This window comes from Epinephelus lanceolatus, chromosome 12 (genome assembly GCF_041903045.1).
Source record: "Epinephelus lanceolatus isolate andai-2023 chromosome 12, ASM4190304v1, whole genome shotgun sequence".
In the NCBI taxonomy this organism is placed as follows: domain Eukaryota; kingdom Metazoa; phylum Chordata; class Actinopteri; order Perciformes; family Serranidae; genus Epinephelus; species Epinephelus lanceolatus.
This window is the reverse complement of record NC_135745.1, coordinates 17,204,805-17,221,573: the sequence shown is the minus strand read 5'-3', so window position 1 is coordinate 17,221,573 and position 16,769 is coordinate 17,204,805. Positions and strand designations below refer to the sequence as shown.

The 16,769-nt window shown below is 40.5% G+C and overlaps 1 protein-coding gene across 1 annotated transcript; it reads left to right on the top strand.

Annotated features, from left to right (window-relative positions):
• The first annotated feature begins 1,990 nt into the window (after window positions 1-1,990).
• Window positions 1,991-15,355, top strand: mppe1 (metallophosphoesterase 1). Its single transcript, XM_033651339.2, has 9 exons — window positions 1,991-2,543; window positions 2,671-2,779; window positions 4,487-4,590; window positions 5,502-5,582; window positions 8,027-8,135; window positions 8,484-8,564; window positions 11,611-11,733; window positions 11,945-12,085; window positions 14,182-15,355. Exons 1-9 carry the CDS (start codon window positions 2,293-2,295, stop codon window positions 14,365-14,367), a joined length of 1,185 nt encoding a protein of 394 aa, XP_033507230.1. The 5' UTR covers window positions 1,991-2,292; the 3' UTR covers window positions 14,368-15,355.
• The last annotated feature ends 1,414 nt before the right edge of the window (window positions 15,356-16,769 follow it).

Genomic DNA, 16,769 nt, shown 5'->3' with positions numbered 1-16,769 from the left:
TGTCATCATGTGGACCAGTGCCAGCTTTTCTTATCACTGATCAGATTTATCAATAGTTTTTATGATTTATAGTTTACAGATGGCTTTTTAATAACTTTTAATTCAAGTGTTTTTAATCTCTGTCATGTCAACCATCCCTCCACCGCTCCACAGACACTGTAAAGCTCGCGGGAGTGAGCAAGGAAAATACCGGAAGTTGGCCGATGTTGCGTTTAGGTAGAGTTACATTTGCCACATTGATTTTTAAAAGGTGGCACTTTGTGAGTTAAACGAAAAAAAGTGAAAGATCCGTTTAAAAAAGATTTACATTAATGTAAAGTAATGTTTTATTTTTGTCAGATTTCTAGGCTGAGAGAAATTTCTTACTTTTTTTAAAATTTATTTTTATTAAACACAAGCAGTTTTTGTGAGTAGGCAATTTGTTTTCATTTAAAATTATTTTTTTGATTAAAATTTTATTTTAATAACTCAAATATTGTGTGTGAACGTGCAAAGTAAGTAGCTACAGTTGTCAAATAAATGTAGTGTAGTAAAACGTATGTTTCCCTTGAAATTTAGTGTAGAAATAGAAATACTCAATCAAAGTTGGCCACAAGCATCACTAACTTTTGCCAGTAAATATACTATGTTAAAGTAGGCCATTACTCAGAACCAGGAATGGTAGATAACTAAGTACTACACTTAAATGCCATTTTGAAATACTTGTACTTCACTAAAGATTTTTCTGTTTGCAGTTTTATTCAATCAAATATTTATTCATTTTTTACACTGCACTGTAACTTCTATTATTCAAATATTTGTATTGATTTTAATTGCACTGTTACTTTTATTTAACTTTTATCTTAACTTTTTATTTGCTATTGTCTAGTTCTTTAATGCATTATTTTTAAATGTCCCTTTATAATGTGTTTCTTTTGCACCTTGTCTTAATGCTTTAGATGTTTTATGTAGGGCACTTTTGATTGCCTTGTTCCTGAAATGTGCCATAAAAATAAACTTGCCTTGCATTTACTTGACTATTTCCATTTTATGCTAGTTTCTCCACTACAGTTTGGAATAATTTTTACTTCACCACATTTATTTGACAGCATTAGCTACTTTGCAGAGTCTGATCACTAATACAAGATGTAAATAACCTACTGAATCATTATGGAGGCATATCATTCTGGACTAAGGTAGCCAACAGTACAGTTAAAATCAGCTCCACCTTCACTTGCTGCAGTATAGTGATGCTTACATGTTAATGCATCAGCCATTAGCTATAATCCATTGATGTATAGGCCTAGTATATATATTATTCTGAAATGGGCTATTCTGTACAATAAGTAGCTAGGTTAAGTACCCTAACTTTGAATTTTGATTCTGAATGCAGGACTTTAACTTGTAAAAGAGTATTTCCACATGGTATTTCTCAATCTTAAGTAAGATCTGAGTACTTCTTTCACCACTGTTCAAAAAGCATTAATAAAAATGAGAGATGCTGCACTTCTCTGGCAGTGATTCAGAGAGAAAAATGTATAAGACCTGGGACCCTTTTGTCTCATTTTCATAACACCCAAACAACATCTGCTCTCAATGTGTTTTAGTTCAGCCCTTGATATCAAAATCAAAAAAGAAAAAAGTAAAACCTGTCTCCGTGGATGTTGTTACTCTGCATATTAAATCCATTGTACCCTAGAAATATTTAAAGAAAGAAAAAAATGGGAATATGAGGAGGATGGGTGGAGGGCTGATGTATCATAAAGGGTATTACTGTAATCGCCTCAGGGTCATGTCTACTTTTTGTTCTGCACACTGATGTAGCCTATACTGTGTGGCGCTGCCCAACCCTGGTGTTTTATTTCTTCTTTTTCTTTTGTGTTTGTTTTTCTTTTTTGAAAACTTTAATAAAAAAATATATGAAATATGAAAACCAAAAAAAAAGCATCATTTGATGATTTTTAATGTAAAGGATTGTGTTTCATTTTGAAAGGGTCACCGGAAGTGTCATTTCCAGCTTGACTATTAGAGCTGCATGAGATTTGGTTGCGAAACAGCGGCAGGCTGCTGCTCCTCTCGCCTGTCTCTCCAGCACCAGAGGACATTTTTAACTTTTCCTCCCATATTTTGAATCCCCGGGACCTGACGGAGCTTTTTCATTGTGTACCCGGCGCAGCCTCAGAGCAACTTGCCATGAGCATCACACGGCTGGAGACCTAAACAGTCGGGTCTGGAAGAGAAGATGCCTCATGGACCGCTCCATCACCGCCAGTGCGCCAGTTCAGGGCATCCCAAACGCCGAATAACAAAGAAATGCCGAGGTTTAGCGCCAGATGGATGGTTGCGGCGCTGCTGATTCTCCTGGTCGGCGGCGCTTTCTTCTTCTGCGAGTATCTCATTTACTTCCCGACCATCCTCAAGTGCGCCTGGCCGAAGATCAGCCATGCACGGGGCGAAGAGGGCATCGACGGCCGGCCGATGGACTCAACAGTCCGCGCTATGGTGCTGTCGGACACCCACCTCCTCGGAGCCGTCGGGGGACACTGGTTCGACAAGCTGAGGAGGTAATGTCATCTTTGTCATAAAGGCAATCCATCACTGCTCCTCCATCTATCCGTCTGTGCTCCGGCTTCTGCAGGAGTGTAAACAAAAACAACAAATAACGCTTACTTGTTGTCTCCAAACGCACAGGGAATGGCAGATGGAGAGGGCTTTCCAGACCGCTCTGTGGCTGCTCAGGCCCGAAATAGTCTTTATTCTCGGGGATATCTTCGACGAAGGCAAGTGGAGCTCGCAGAAGGTAACGTAGAGCTCCCTTTATTCTCCTTCTTGCTTTGTCTGCATAGTGCTTGTGATGATGGTGGTGGTGGTGGTGGTAGAAAACAGTAAGAGGATGCAGAGCAGAGGCCGGTACTCACCGGTCATCATCATCATCATCATCATCATCACCATCATCATCATCATCTTGTACAATCCAGGCCTGAAAGGCTGCAGCTTATTTTTTTAAGAAAACACACAACAGCAGCAGCAGCTGCAGCCTGCACCCTCCTCTCAGCCCTCCATGCTACATCCATCCTGCTTTAGCAGACCAAAAAAAGAAGAAACATCCCCTGGGAATTTTCACACATCCATTACTGGATTGTCAAATGGGATCCATCAAGTCAGATAGAAGAAAGAGTAAGTGTTGAGCAAGTGCAGCACAGAGGAAAGCCTCATTAAAAACAGGAAACAGAGCTTGCAGACTGTAAAATTTCCACTAATCCACTATGTTCCCCCGTCAGCTTCCTCATTTTCACACTTGGTTTGCATCTCACCTGTAATTTGTATTCTAGATGTTTTAAAGAGAGGGATGACTCAAATCTTTCAATTTGTAGACAGAGAAATGCTGAAAGTAGGGCTGCTGCAGAGATGTTTTTTAACATTATGTATCAGTCTGTCAATTATTTTCTTGAGTGATTGGTTTGCATGTCAAAAAACAGTTTTAAGTGCTTTTTAAAAAGTTACCAGCCCCCAAGACAACATCCTGAGGCTGCTTGTTTTGTCTGAAGTAGGGCTTCCTACTAACATTTATCTTTATTGTTGATTAGTCTGGCAGTTACTGCCTTGATTGATCAATCAATTGCGTGGTTTACATGTAATACAATGGAGAAAAATGAATGGCACACATTCCCAGACTTCAAAATGACATGTTTTAATTGCTCTTTTGTCTGAAATATTGCCCTAAACACAAAGATATTTTAGTTATGATTATATCAAACACAGAAAAACTTGCAAATCCTCACAAATATTCAGTATTTTTGCTTAAAATGCTTCATAAAAACGAATGGTTTCAGGCGTCCTGTTGGAGAATTCAAAGCTTTGACTTTGCAGAAAGAGAGATAATAGGCCTACTAAAAACTGAGCTGCAACTAAAAACTTATTCTTTCTTGACAAATTCTTTAATATATAAATGTTGGAAAAAAAGTGGCAAGTAACATAACAGTGATTAACCCCCAATGTGACATCTTCAAATTTGCCTGTTTTGTCCAAAATCCAAATTTAAAATGATATAAAACATAAAAAATAAGCAAATCTGCATGTTTTAGAACCATAAACCAGCAAGTGTTCTGCAGTTTTACCTGGTAAGTGACTTCAAAGATGAATCAATTAGCAGAGTTACTGTCAATTAATCTTTTCTCAGTTGATTTATTGTTTCAGAGCTAATTAAAAGTAGCATCATGGAGTCATTTAGAGACACATCAGTAGGAAAAACATTATATAAACCCACAGCACTGGCGTAATTAAAGGCCTCCCGTGTGCATCCTCGGCCCCTGCAGGTGTAAAATTGAATCTGGAGTCTGAATCAAAGCCGCCCGTCTCAGCCACCCATGGGGGCTGCGGGGTGACCCTCAGAGATCCCATTAACTCTCATGAGCTTCCCAGGGGAGTTTTGTCTTATTAAAGGCACCACTGAAACCTGCTTCAGCTGTGTGTGTGTTTGTGTTGTTCCCTGTCTCTGTCTCTGCAGCACTGGGAGGACGACGTGCGCCGCTTCCACAGGATGTTCAGGCACTCCACTGACACAGAACTGGTTGTGCTGGTTGGAAATCACGACATCGGTTTCCATTACGAGTGAGAACAGGCTTTACAGCATTATTGTTTTATTGTTCAACCTTCAGTCTTGTGTGCTGCCCAATCAGGTTCAGGTTGCCTCTGATTAAGGTGTGCAGGGTTCAAGGAAAGAGTCACAATAAAATCTGAACTTTGATTTTACTAGTTACCACATGATGATTTTTAGTCTTGTCATTCACTGCCACAGCTACAGAAATATCTGAAAACAGTTATTTAGCTAGGCAAGACTTTGTCCACATCACATAACCTTTGAGGAAACATTTGATTATAAGCCAAATAGGATGAATTACACTGAGATATACGGTACAAGGGTGGGACACTGTAAAAAGTGTTCAGGGCCATAGATACCTGTGAGGACACTGAGGTATTGTCTGAAGTAGGATGTCGATATCTTTTTTTTTATACTGTCAACAAAGCAGAAACAAAAGGCTTTATTACAGTCAGCCCTCTTGGGTCACAAAAACAAATCTGTAAGAAAAAGCACCTGTACAATAAAATGCAACACTTGTGTCAAACAGGTCTTGATTCAACTTTATGGTAATTTACCGAGCCTGTATTGCATTGCATTATATTGCAGAGATGTTGAATTTATTGTGTCCACCCCCGTGAATGCAGCGCTCTTTTTTGTTTGAAACTCTTGTTCTTAATATCTCAGGGGAAGGAGCGATGAGAGAAAACAAAATGAGATGCACGAAATCATCCTGCAGTAAAGTATTTGATGCCTGTGATTCAGAAATGTGGGATTATGCAGACACACAGCTGCTCGTATGTGCTTTGATTGGGCGCGTGCAGGAGGAAGTGAGATGGCACAGCTCTTATGTAACAGTGTATGACAGACGTGACAGACTGAGCAGCAGGGTTTCTCTTTTTTTTTCTGTGCTGTGTGACGAGCGTGTTGTGTCTCCCTGCAGGATGGACTGGTTCAAGCTGCAGCGCTTTGAGAAGGTCTTCAACGCTTCCTCCACCCGCATCGTCACCAAAAAGGGAGTCAAGTGAGTGATGGGAGGATGCAACATACAACATACATGATGACCCCTGCGGGACTGTTACTCAGCAGGCTGGAAGGTCACAGGTTTAATCCCCTTGAGTCAGTTTGTGCCAAAAAAAAGCTTTTTAAACACACAACAGGCGTAAAACTGTTCCACCAATATCTGCAAACAGGCACAAATGACAAAATTGCGTTGCTGTTTTCATACTGTGTGCTGAAGAACAGCAAACGCTGCAAAAATTGTGCATTTTTTGTTTGTTGCAGAGTTCTGAAAGTCTTTAAAGTTTGTCCTTGTTTGCTGAAGCCCGGGGTGTGTGGAGTTTGTATGTTCTCCCCATGTCAGCGTGGGTTTTCTCCAGCTTCCTCCCACAGTCCAAAGACATGCAGGTTAACTGGTGACTCTAAATTGCCTGTACATGTGAATATGAGTGTGAATGGTTGTCTGTCTCTATGTGTCAGCTCTGTGACAGTCTGGAGACCTGTCTAAGGTGTACCCTGCCTCTCGCCCAATGCCATTCGAAACAACAATAGTTACTAATTTCAGGCGATATGCTTTTATTATATAATTTAACCAATCAGAAAGGTATTATTATATTATATTAAATATATATTAACCAAAAATTTATTATAAAACTGCATTTATCATGAATATGGTTAATATTAAATTGATAAAACAATATGTATTTTCACATAACTGTCCATAACTGCCTGTGATTATTATTTTTTTTTTTTTTAAAAATCCAGCAAATACACAATTTGCCTCCTGTAGCTGCACTTCAAAAATAATAATAGACCATTTTGAAGGTTGTTATGGTGTGAGTCATACTAAACTGCAAGCGGACAAATAACTATGTTGGTGCAGTAGTGATGTAGCTTTGAAATGTCGTACAATGTTACGTCAGTGCTTGGTGTGGTCTTAAAGGGGCAGGTCACCCCAAAATCAAAAATGCATATTTTTCCTCTTACCTGTAGTACTGTTTATCAGTCTAGATTGTTTTGGTGTGAGTTGCCAAATGTTGGAGATATCAGCTGTAAAGATGTCTGCCTTCTCTCCAGTATAATGGAACTAGATGGCACTCAGCTTGTGGTGCTCAAAGCGCCAAAATAGTACATTTGAAAAGCACAACAGTAATGTCTCTTTCTAGAAATCAAGACCCAGTTACTCAAGACAATTCACAGAAGTTGTGGTGAGCAGTTTAATGCAGGAGCTATTTTCTTTCTACCAAATTACACCCACCAATCATATCACTGCGCAGAGGGAAGTGTGCATCTTCTGGTAGCTCACATTAGAGCACGGCTCGGGCCGCATTTTCCTGACCAAACCTGACAGTCCGAGACAATTATAACTGAGCCCGGCCTGACCCTGACAGACTTTCTGATTTTTAAGTCCGAACCCAACTCGAGCCCAACACAGTTTGTTACCTGACATAGTAATTGTTATCATGGTTACAGCTTGTCTGTTTACTGTGATCACACATGGACAGTGTGTAAATGACCAGCTAAAGGCTGCTGTTACGCACAGTCAAACACACCACACACACTGCAGGGCAGCACAGCGCACACACTCAATTGGAGCGGAGCCTGTGTTACGTTCAGACGTTGTCACGTAAATAACAAATTTCAGCACTTGAATAGTCCATAGCACAACACAGCAGCATGTCAAATGGGCCGAACCTGAACTGAACCCGAGCAAAATTTCTGATTTATTATCTGAACGCCATCAGGTTCCAATGGGTCCCTTCGAGCTTGTCTCGGGTATCCACACTCTGGCTGACATAGCACCACTGAGCTAGCTTCTGTTACATATCAGCCAAAGAGGACGCCATTGATCTGTACATCTTGAACTGAGTAGATGCTCACTTCCTTCTGTGCAGTGACATAGTTGGTGGGTGTAGTTCAGTAAAAAGAAAATAGTTCCCACATGAAACTGCTCACAACAAGGTCTGTGGATTATCTTGAGTAACCAGGTCATGATTTCAGGAAAGAGACATTGCTGTTGAGGTTTTCAAATGTAAGTTTTTGGCACTTTGAGCACCACAAGCTGAGTGCCATCGAGTTTCATTATATTGGAGAGAAGGCAGACATCTCTACAGCTGATATCTCCAACACTCGAGAACTCACACCAAAACAATCTAGACTGATAAATAGCACTACAGGTAAGAGGAGAAATATGTATTTTTGATTTCAGGATGAACTGTTCCTTTAAGTACAAGAGACACCACACAGAGCTGTTATCATGGCTGCTCAGAAGCTCAACAGTTGACCTTTAAGCCCAAAGATGTCAGCGCAGCTTTCCCTCCACACAAGATTTATGTTAAGGTATTCGACAGAATTTTCTTAAAGCACCCAAAAACCTTATAATATGATGTATCTCCACAGCCTCACTGCAGCTCCTCTGTACTTCATGCCAGACTTACTGAGTCTTTTTTTCTGTCTTTCTGCCTTCAGTTTTCTTCTGGTGAATAGCGTGGCCCTGCATGGCGACGGGTGTCCCATCTGCCAGTCAGTGGAGAAGGAGCTGATCAAACTCTCCAGAGACCTCAACTGTTCTCTTCAGGTAGGAGGAAAATTTTTCTGGAAGTTGCACACTTTCACGCTGTCAGCACCTTGAACACACTCTGCTGCTGGAGTGTGAAAGACTCAAGTCAAGCGAGGAGGAAGGAAAAAAACACATCCACAACTTACATCCAAAGCTCGGTTGTACCTGGAGCAGGTGTTTTGCCTTTTTTATACATGCAGAGTTTGTAGAGGCAAATTAAAAGTGTCTGCTTCTCCATCTTCCCACAAATTTTGAGACAGAAGGAGTGGAGAGATATGAAATAAAAATGATGACTGATGTCTGAGGACGCACTGTGAGCTCGTGGACAAGACGGCCGATTAATTCTTTATGTCGTCTTTTCTGCAGAATTCTCAGTCCGGCAGCGGAGCAGCGGACAGCTGTGAGGGCTCGCAGCTCTATCCTCCCACACCCCCCATCATGTTACAGGTAAACTGCAGGTGTACTCTGCATGTGCTCTGTTTTTATGTCTGAAAACATAAACGCCAACAAGGATACAGTCGCTCCTCATCAGATGCTCTGGTCAGGGAAAGAATTAGTGCTGAAACCATTAGTTGATTAGAGGACAAGTCTGTCTTGTGATTTTTCCTCCCATCCATGCTGGCCTTGAAGAGACTCCTGTCTTTCAAAGTTACTGACTTTTAAGATCGAAATCCCTGTTTTTCCCAGACTGTTTCCTTCAGATAAGGGATGGTCACAGAAAGAGGGAATTTCCCGCTGAGAAAATACCTGCTAAATTAGATTCACACTGCTGAAGCCTGGTATTATCTTTGAGGACTGTGGATTTTCTCCCATCATTCAGATAAGCAGGGATCTCTTCACAGCCATTATGGACATGAGGAATGATTACAGTGACCAGTAACTGTTTCAGCACACACAAGCATGTGAATATCATGTTAAAACAGACTCAAACATTTCCATACTCATCCATTAAATAATTATTCAACCGACAGAAAATTAAGCAAAGACAATTTAAGCAACTGATTTATTGTCATTTATCAAGTCAAAATTCAGTAAAACACAAGCTGATTCCTGTTTCTCAGATGTGAATATTTGCAGCTGAACTCTGCTTCACATCATTTTCTTGGGGGTTTAACTGTACCATCATCTGGCAGATTTTGTCCTAAGTCTTTAAGAGGCTTTGGTGTGCTAATTTCTTTAGCAGAAGGAAGTGGTACCAAAGAGACTAGACGACCCCAGAAGGCATCCATTAGTACCAACCCTGTCATGCTAGCTTGTCGGGAAGGGAGCTAAATAATGCTCCACAGTAATTCCAAATTTTGATAAGGGAAAAAGTGATATGGCTATTTTCACAGGGGTGCCTTGACCTCTCACATCAAGATATCTGAATGAAAATGGATTCAGTGGGCTCCAACGAGTCTCCCTTCAACAGACATGACTGCTATACTAGTCCCATATTATTTTGGGCAAAAACCATGTGGTCTGCCTATCCTAAAAATGGTGTATTTGAGTATTTTTGCATACTGGGGTCCTTAAACACTCTTAGATTGCATGAAATTGACTGGAAAGCTGAGACTCTTACTGATTCAAGGCCCCTAACTGTATTCATGTGTGATCATGTAAGCCCACATAGTAGCCATTTCACTGTAGCGACACTATTTTTTCGAAACTTCAACTCACTATCAAGTGTAGCTAAGGAGAAAGAGGCTTCAGCTACCAATTGGAAGGTTAGTGGTTCAGTCCCTGGCCACTGCAGTCTACATGTTGAAGTATCCTTGGGAGACATACATACATACTACCATCAGAGTGGGAGTGTGTGTAAATGATTATGTGATGAACAGGTGGCAGGCTTCGGCTACCAGTTCATGAATGTGTGTGAATGGGGAGAATGGTGCCAGTAGTGTAAATCGTTTTGAGTGGTCATTAATACTAGAACAGTGCTATGTAAATGCAGTTCATTTACTTTATAAAATGACCTATAGTGACCGCTAGGATCATCAGAACATCATTAAACATTTACAACCACAAACCAGAGACCTTGGGAATTCAGAGAACGTAAGGCTTTCATAGGTGTACTGACAATATAGGGGTTTCCCAGCAATTTCCATAATAGAAGTGCTTACAGATACTACAATACTTACAGAGATATGAAAAGTTTTTGATACCAGATCACAGTATCAATCTTTCCATGGTATTCCTCAAGGTCTTGGTGTCTGAATGTTGTATTTTGGAGAGATTCTCGAATGGTAAAAATGCTTAAACTTTGCACCAAATCTGTTTAGCAAATTGTAGCAACCTTAAAATTGCTGCAACAACTTATTATTATTCAAATATTTTTATTGAATTTTCACATATTTAAAACATTCAAACAAGAAGCAGCACAGAAACAGTGCGCACAAAGCCTACATACTCACATCGTACCAAATACACATACCAACTGTGCTCACAATTGTGCTCATATTGGACCATATACTAGTTGATCAACATATTAAATAAATAAATAATGTAAAGTAAATAAATAAATAAATTAAAAAAAAAGAGAAGAAAGTATAAATAAATAGATTCAAAATATAATTAAAATAAAATTAAGATAAAATCAGGTGCCAGGATTGCCTGTACCCACATAGAGAAATTCCTGTTCAAAATAAGATAAAAATGGTTGCCAGACTTTATAGAAATTTCGAGAGGAGCCTCGAATGGTGTACTTGAGGTATTCAAGTGTGAGGTGTGCCATAATCGTCTCCACTCAGCGTTTATGTGACGGTGGTGCTGCCTTTTTCCAACTTGAAAGAATCAGTCGTCTAGCCAATAATGTGTAAAAAGCTACAATCTCTGCCTGACTTGCCGATAGCTGTGCCTCATCCAGCACCACACCAAAGATGGATGTTAAAGGGTTAGGATTGATGTCTTTGCCACATATAAATGAGACGGTTTGGAATACATCTGTCCAGAATTTAGCCAACCTGGGACATTCCCAGAGCTGAAATGAAGAGTCTATAAGGGACGGAGGGAACATAGGGTTTGACACAATGGGGGCTGTGGGGAGGGCTTCTCTACTGTTAAAGTGGATTCTGAACTGTGACCATATCCTGAGCAAACCGCGGATAACTGGGTTGTTAGTGAAGTAGCGTTTACTCAAGGGTATTGGGGCACACACCAGCGAACGCAATGATACTCGGTTGCTTGAGTGTTGCTCCATATGCACCCAGATTGGTGCTTCTCCCTCTGGCAAATCGCAGACCCAGTATATCAGTTTGTGGAGGTTTGCAGCCCAGTAGTAGTACATGCAACAACTTATGAGACACAGTTGATCAACTAATTTATGATTAAATTGTTGTAGCAGCAAGTTTTCATGCAGTTTCATGGCTGCATGTTTGTTATAATAGTACAACACATGGACTAAACTACACCAGGATCTTTGCAACACATAAACTCCTGCAAATTTTCAAAACATAATTTAACAGGAAAAATAATCTGAAGAGAAGATAATAGTCATGTTCTCCCTGTCTTCCAGCACTATCCTCTGTACAGAGTGAGTGATGCCGGCTGCACAGGACTGGATGCTGCACCGCCTGAAGAGCGACACCTGCTGTTCAGAGAGAAATATGACGTGTTGTCTAAGGAGGCCTCACAGAGGGTGAGTACTCTGCAGTCTCATCACACCGCCTCTGCTGGGTCTCTCTCGGATCTCCTCTGAAGCGGTTTCATCCAATTAAAATACAGTACAACAGTCTGCTGTCAGAAATAGTCCCGTACGGAAGCAGCAGATGATGATGATGATGAAACTGATGATGTAAGCGAGCAGCAACAACCAGTCTTTGAGGTAGATGTGGGTTTTCTCTCCTCAGCTGCTGCAGTGGTTTAAGCCCCGCCTGATCCTGAGTGGACACACCCACAGCGGATGTGAGGTTCTCCATGACAACAAGTACCCAGAAATCAGCGTGCCGTCCTTCAGCTGGAGGAACAGAAACAACCCCAGCTTCATCCTGGTGAGTAAAAACATCTGGAGAGTTTGGCTGTGTGAGGAGATGATGTAAACAAATGATGGTGAATGATTGTGTGTGTGTGGGTGGGTTCATTCTTTGGGAAGAAAAATAACACTTCTATAGTGTGAATTTATAAAGCAGCTATAATGTAACAGTGTGGTGTTAAAGAGGGTCTTCCCACAGTGATGAGAATTATCACCAGAATCTCCTTTTGTAGTGTCCGGCTGCAACTGTACTGTTTTGTTTCATTCTCATTTCTCTTATCGCTTTGTTTCCTTGTGCAGCTGGCAGCTGTTGTAAAGGGACACTTCATCCCAAAATCAAAAATTCACATCAGTGTAGAGACGTCTGCTTCCTCTTGAATATGATGGAACTAGATGGCACTTGGTTTGTGGTGCTCAAAGCACCCCTCATTTTAAAATCTCAACAGCAATGTCTCTTTCCAGAAATCATGACCTGGTTACTCAAGATATCCCACAGACCTTGTTGTGACCAGTTTCATGTAGGAACTACTTTCTCTCTACCAAACTACACCTGCATGGCGCAGAAGGAAGTGTGCATCTACTCATGAATGAGAGTGCTCGAGACAGCGTGAGATGTAAACATTAATGGCGTCCTCCTCAGCTGAGCTGTAACGTTTGCTTGGTCAGTGGTGCTAGGTGAGCTCACAGTGGACGCACGCTTCCTTCTGCGCATGATATGGTCACAGGCATGATGCGTTTTGAGCACCACAAGCTGAGCCATCTAGTTCCATTTTATTCTAAAGAAGGCAGACATCTCTATGGTCGATATCTCCAACACTCTGCAACTCACACCAAAACAATCTAGATTGATAAATAGCACTACAGGTAAGAGGAAATATATGTATTTTTGATTTTGGGGTGAACTGTCCCTTTAAGTACTACTCGTCCATAGTGCTGCAGCTATCGATTATTTTAGTAAACTGAGTATTCTGTCGATTATTCTGGCAATTAATCGAGTAATCGGATAAGAAATACTGCGTGTTTTCATTCAATTACAAGACTCTGCGACTTAAGAGTATATGCACTGTATATTGTGTACTGGATTTAACAAAGCCTCGAGGCTTTTTAGTAATCAAATTATTCAAGGTCCTCGAGGAACCGTTTCAGCCCTACTCGCCCATATAAAGTGGTGCAGGAATGAGTGCCTGGAAATGAGTTAGCATTTTAGCACCCACGGTTCCCTTGGCATAAAGTCAACAGGTTTTGGGTTAGATGCCTGAAATAATGAACACAAGCTTGAAGAGACTTTCTCGTTTTGTTCTACGACATAGAATATGTCAGTTAATACCCCATTTGTGAACTTTTATGTGTCTTAAAAAAGGTGGTTACTAACGAGTGGCTAAATGAGACTACAGAATGTCCTCATGAGGAACATGGCTTTACAGCATTGTTGTTGTGGTTATGTTGAAGTCATGCGACCGTAGTGTAGTTTGTTCATAGCCTAATGTTACCTTTTTATTTATGGTGATCGTATTTAGGCTCCAAAAATCATAAAAGTGGTGTTCATTTCTAAACAGTATCTTTCTTGACAAAATATGTAAGTATCATAAACGGTCGCCACAGAGCTTATTTTCGGCAATAATCCTAAATACAAAGGAAAAATCCCATGGGCTTTTTGTTAAGGGAACCAGGGCGATGTTAATTTCTTTGTTGGCCTCCAAATAACCATCATCCCTTAAACACTCTGGTGCAATATGACTATCGACAATAAATAAAAATAATGTGATTTAATGGAATGCTCTTTGAACAGCTGTGAAATGGATCTTGTGGCAAGATTTCCTTTTTGAAAATATATTCTAGTGTCCCAAAAAACTGTGTTATTACAACAAAATTTCAAACAGCACCATTAAATTGTCAAATTCATTGGGACAATGAAAAAATAGGGATTGTATCTTTAAATAGTCAAATTAGCAGAAAAATATCCAGTGAGGAAACAAATAGGAGCTCTGATTTTTAGTGTTTGGAGGCCCCCTGGTGGCTGAGGGGCCCAAAAGCAGACACCTTTGCCATCATTAGCAGTGTCTGTCACCTCTAACCCATTATCCTCCTTGTCTCCCCCCTCCTCCCCCATCTCAGGCGTCGGTGTCACCCGGCAATTACGCTTTGTCCAAGTGTTTCCTGCCGGAGGAGAGCACGGTGATCGGCGTGTACTGTTCAGCTGGCGCCTGCATGCTGCTGCTGTTCCTGGCTCACTGTCTGTGGATGAAAGGCCTGCTGCAGTGCCTCAGCCTCTGCCTGCTGGGGAAGCACAAGTCTCTGTGAACTACGTTACCCACAGTGCACCAGGACAGAGCCATGAGAGTAGAGTACACCGGACTTGGTAAATACTTGATGTGAGGATTTGCAGATGTGACGTTCCTCTTCTGAACAGGTCCAAAAAGTCTGTTCGTGAAAACTTCGATTTGTTTGTCCAAATGTTTCACGGCACTGTGAAGGACACGAATATATGTTTTAGATGTCTGACAAGGACTCAAAGTTTATCACTTTTTATTGCCTGTGATGACAGAGCATACGTGGGGCCAAATTGTTGTTACAAATAATCTCTGGTGTTTGTTTACCTTCCCTGGGAGTGCCAGATGGGTGGAGCACAAATGTGAAGCTTTTCTATCACAGCAAAGAGAAGTAACCATCACTGACTTTACAACAGTTTCCTTTGACCGGCAGGAGTGTTAGCAAGTACACACACGTGGCATTAAGTAAGACAAATCAAACAAAGAGTACATATGTAAATAGAAACTGTCCCTGGTCTGATTTAAGGTGGTAAAGTCAGATGTTGCTTTATGTCTCTCCACTCTGATGTTAACTGTGATCTGATGTAAACACACTCATCATCTCACCCTGAACACCGTTTGTTTCCGTTGTTGACGTCCGATCATCCATCCAGGTTCCTCGTTGTTTTTATGATGCATATGTGAATATATTTATTGCTGACTTTCTGTGCCAAATGTTTGTGAGGGTTTTTGCCAAATTGTTGAAACATTTCTGATGAGCTGTACATAATAAATCAGAATCTTAAGAAAGAGAGTGGTGGTTGGAGCTGCAGGTTGATAATCAATGTTAGAGGTAAACCAGTCACCTAAAGCCATGTCACTCTGTGAGGATGAAACACTAAATATCATGGGAGGCTCTACGCTGTCGACTTTTCAAAACCTGGAAAGAAACAAAGTCGTGGTAACGAAAAGAAATGAATGTGATTGAGACACAAATGTGTGTTTGCAAATGTCATGTCAAATAAAAAAAAGTAGTAAAATATTGGGGACATTTTCCTGATACTGAGATACAGACTTGTCTTAAATCATCTTCTGGTTGTCTCTTTACATTATCTTTTGGGCTGAACAGTATGAAATGTTTATTGTACGTGAGCAGCAATATTTGAAAATCTTACATGATTTGTGCATCAATGTGATGAGTATTTTTTGTGAATTTTGTGATTTGTCAGGTGCTTAAATGACTGGATTCCTAACAAAAAGGGCTGCGACTAAAAATAATTTCAATGTCAAGTTTGATTACACTTTCAAAAAACTGAGAAGTTGTGAATTGTGCCTCTCACAATTTTCCAGAGCCCAAGGTGACATCTTCAAACAGCTTTTTTGTTTCATTTGTCTTGCTGTTCAACAGCCTAATATATCTAATTTAAAGAGATATTGGTTTAAAGAACCTAAAAGGAATTCTTCAATCCCAATTTGTATATCCATACTCATCATGTGTTAAGTTCAATTTGTGAAGAAAATTTAGTTCTTCTGGTGTTCCTCTCCAGTGAACGAAGAATTCAAAAGGCAAAAATTCCAGCTGAATTGAACTGAAGGGTGTCTACATTTAGCAACAGCAAAACCCCATCAAAACATCCGTTTACAAACTCTCACACAACTCGTAGTATAATCCAAACTTCATTTGTATGATCAGTACTTCCCGAACACATGCATTTTAACTTACTTACTATTTAAAACACATCACAACAAAAAGTGCAGGCGTGTTACCTGTCGTGCCTGGGGAAGTGTTTTAAATAGTGAACTCTTAGCCATGGGCGGATTATGAAACAATGAGTCCTCTGGGCACAGATACACAAAAGGCCCCACCTCCTCTCCTACACAGGAGCAAGACACACAGACTTTGTGTCTCTTTGTGGTCATTTTGTGCATTTCAGGTTGTTTTTGTACTTATTTTGCATCACTCTGTGGCCTTTTGGTGTCTCTTGGAATCTCTTCCCAAGGACTGTACCACAAAGCAAGTTCACCAGAGCCAGGCTGTCTTTGCCTGAGCTGGTTCGATGAACCCTAAAGCCTTGGGGATAACGGGGCTACAACTTGGGACAACTTGTTTGTTTGCTTGCTTTCTTTCTCGACCTTTGTGTGTTCTCCCATAAAACGAGTGAAATGACGTGGTCAACGAGTCATTTCACTGATCTTAAAATTGCTTCTTACGCCATTGACCAATATTACATGACCAAAAAAGCATTACACAAAAAGCAATGCTGTTGCTTCAGTTAAGCCAAGAGAGGAGTGCTTGCATTAATATGACTAATCGTGCAAACTCACAGGTGAATATGTAATTTAGCTAATAAAATTTAAACTTGATGCAGCAGATTTACATGCTATACCCAAAATGAAATGAAATTCTACTGATTGAATAGGCTGTTTTCTGTGATGAATACCAATAAACTAATC

Excerpts from the sequence above, each read along its gene's own strand:
- mppe1 (XM_033651339.2), top strand. The coding sequence starts at position 2,293 with ATGCCGAGGTTTAGCGCCAGATGGATGGTTGCGGCGCTGCTGATTCTC. Across the intron at positions 11,734-11,944 it reads CTAAGGAGGCCTCACAGAGG|CTGCTGCAGTGGTTTAAGCC; the intron begins GTGAGTACTCTG and ends TTCTCTCCTCAG. Across the intron at positions 12,086-14,181 it reads ACAACCCCAGCTTCATCCTG|GCGTCGGTGTCACCCGGCAA; the intron begins GTGAGTAAAAAC and ends CCCCCATCTCAG.